General features: G+C 29.9%; 1 protein-coding gene across 1 annotated transcript in view; it reads right to left on the bottom strand.

The window, feature by feature from the left end:
* The window catches only part of DYNC2H1 (dynein cytoplasmic 2 heavy chain 1), a 274,915-nt gene that overhangs the window by 262,580 nt on the left and 9,199 nt on the right, over nucleotides 1-3,136 (bottom strand). The window contains exons 5-8 of the mRNA XM_023535396.1: nucleotides 1,097-1,231; nucleotides 880-993; nucleotides 652-763; nucleotides 219-343 (exon numbers count right to left, since the gene is read on the bottom strand). Of these exons, the coding sequence (XP_023391164.1) occupies nucleotides 219-343; nucleotides 652-763; nucleotides 880-993; nucleotides 1,097-1,231 (486 nt within the window). The remainder of the gene's footprint in view (nucleotides 1-218; nucleotides 344-651; nucleotides 764-879; nucleotides 994-1,096; nucleotides 1,232-3,136) is intronic.

The following is a 3,136-nucleotide window of genomic DNA, read 5'->3' as shown; positions in this document are numbered from 1 at the left end:
GAGAAATTATTTGATAATTATCTCTATACAAGAAATGAGGAAAACCATTAGAATCTCCTCAGCACTTTTTCAGAATTCTACATTTCACATGAAAACTAGATGGATGTGCCAAGGAAAACAGAGAATTTTTTTAATGTTTTCACTACAGTTCTAGAGTGCCTTCGACATTAATTTAGCACATTTTATAATTAGTATTCAACTTTTATTCAAACGAATACCTTCAGTTCCAGCTGACGAACCCAAACTATATTATTAACAACTTCTGAAAGGTTTTTGCCAGAAAGTGGTCCAGACGCATCACCAGGAATTCCTCGGCATCGATTCTCAAAGTCTAATCGAAAATCTATAAAATTTAAATCAAATAAATTGATTTTAGCAAAGATTTTCTAAATGCCTTCTATGGACCAAGTACTATGTCAAATGTTGTGGGTAGAAAAATAATAAAAGTTGGTCCCTTATACTCAGGAATCTTACATATCAAATACAACAGAGAAAGAAAATAACCCGTTAATTTTAAAAATCTGTCACTTATAACAGTAATATAGATGTCATAAAACGTAGTCTTAATCATAAATGTTATACAACAAAGAAAAAAGTAACTTACAAAAATATTTTCTGAAGCAAACACCTTTATCGCTGATAAACTTTTACCTTTAACTGAGTCCACGAGTCTTGCCAGTAAAGTTTCTCTTTCTAACATCAATTCTTTGCTTATAGTTGGACGCTTCACCAACTCTTTATATTTCAGAAATGCTTGAAGAAGCTAATACAAAATAAGACAAGTATTTGTTCATCCCAACTGGATCAACTTGGCAAGTACACATACGTCTCCTAAAATAACTTAAAGGAAATAGTAAAAGTGAAATATTTCAATGTTACCTGCTGTGGACTATCTTGAATTTCTGAAATATAATTTTTCAATTTTCCTGCTATTTTTTTTTCCGCAGGTGCAATAATTTTTTCATATTGAGAAACTGCAGCTTTCCATAAAGGCTAAACAAATTATGAATATTGTTAGACCTTAATATTTTAAAAATCTTCCTTTAAAAAGAACACAAAAAGGAAATTATATAGAGAAACACATATATATTCAAACCTCAGTATATGGATTATATTGCACAGGATTCAAGCCAGTAAAAGGTTCAAATACTCGAGCCAGGCATGTAATTTTCTCTTCACCAGCAGGTAAAAAATAGACAAGCTTCTCATGAATTGTTCTAATAGCCAAGACCTAAAACACAAGATATTAAAACAACAAATTCATTTAAGTCAATAAATCTACACTAATCAGTCTAAAATCTAAAGATACTGAGCAAAAAATTCTTTAACTAGTTTCTCTGAAATGAACAATAAAACTGAAATTATAATTTTGAGAATTACCACTCATCAATAATGAAAGTAATATTCAAAGACATATTGTATCATCACACTACTAGCAATCAGTGTGCTCAAATCTAGTGAAAATATACAAAATCTAAATATTTTTAAGCTATGATTAAAGCTCATTTAAAGTTTTAACACTTTTCCTCCTTAATATAGTATTTCTGACTTTCATAAATTTGCGTTATATTGCACTGCTGATAATGAAACGATATTAACTCTATTATGCATAATTTACAAATAGCTGGAAAACAAATTATTGTATTTTGCATTTAAAATTCCCACCAACAATCGAAAGGTAATTAAAAGGTTAAGTAAAAACACTATAATCTTCCAGTTGGAAATATCAGTATAATTTCATGATTTATTTTTTTTTTTCTAAATACAAAAACACCAATTTAACAATTCTGTCTATTGAGGCCTAAAAGTATTGATAATTAAGTAAAATGTAACACTCCCCTACCAGATTTTTGTTGCTAAATAACATTTTCTACTAAAAATGAACCAGCCTCTTTGGAGAAATGACTAATTCTAGGTATGAGACAGAAATGTACAAGATTGACTGGTATATTTGGGGAGGACTAAAAGTAAGGAAATTATCAAAGAAATACTGGATTCTTATCAAAATAACATACAAGCCAATTTAAAGGGGGGACTCACTGCCCAAACATAAAACAATTTGAATATAACTATACTGGATGGAAACACAAAATATAAAAACTCATGGATTCATAATCTCTATTAAAAAACATTTCATCGATTGCCTATGGAATTTAGTATGACACTTATTCATTGTTCTAAAAAAGTGATAAATAAAAGGAAAGAATTGTCTATACCGCCATTTCTATACCAACTGTATTTCAAGGTGACTAAAAAATTGGTGAGAAAAATTTCTTCCGTCATCACTAATAAATGCAGGAAGAACAGTAGAATTAGAAAAATCAACATTTTGCGACTCTCCATGATCATCAATGGCTGCTAAAATCATAAAAAAAAATTGATGGAGAACATTATAACAGGTGGATTAGGCTAAACATACCTGATTCCACTTATCAAACTAAAAGTAGGAAAGAACTATATAGTACCACCTATGAAGCAGCCTGATTCAAGTAAATCTACTTTAAGAAAATTTCTAAGACAATCAGAAAAGTTGAACATTGGTTAGATATAAAATAATATGAAGAAATTATTGTAATTTTGTTGGATGTGATAGTGCAATTGTGGTTATGTTTTAAGGGTGAAAATACATGATTTCTTCGATTGGCTTTAAAAATACTCCAGCAAAAAAAAGGAAGGCAGGGGGAGACAAAGATGAAATAAGAATTGAATAAGGTTGATGGCTGTTGAAAGTAAATAATGGATACACTGGCATTCATTATACTATTTTACTTTTATATACATTTGAAATGTTTCATGATGAAACAGGTTTTTTAAAAAATCCCCAAAGAACCATGGTTCCTGTAGGCAAAAAAGGAAAAAATCAGCTATGCAATCTTTGCACATTCTCATTTTGCCTGTCCCTTCAAGTTTATACTGAAACTGTAACTTACAAAAATTATGTAGCTGTTTTGAATTTTTCCCCAAGTATCCTGTAAAAAGCTGTACCTACTTAAAAACAATTTCGATAGCCAAGAGAATGTCTGATAGCTTTCATACATAGACAAATGAGTTGATTATCTTTTTTATAACAAAGAAGAACAAAACAGAAGTTCACAACTTATAACCTGAACAGTCACACACCAAAGAAAAGAAAGGA

Source organism: Pteropus vampyrus, unplaced genomic scaffold (genome assembly GCF_000151845.1).
Source record: "Pteropus vampyrus isolate Shadow unplaced genomic scaffold, Pvam_2.0 Scaffold139, whole genome shotgun sequence".
Lineage (NCBI taxonomy): Eukaryota > Metazoa > Chordata > Mammalia > Chiroptera > Pteropodidae > Pteropus > Pteropus vampyrus.
This window is presented reverse-complemented; position numbering and strand designations above follow the sequence as displayed.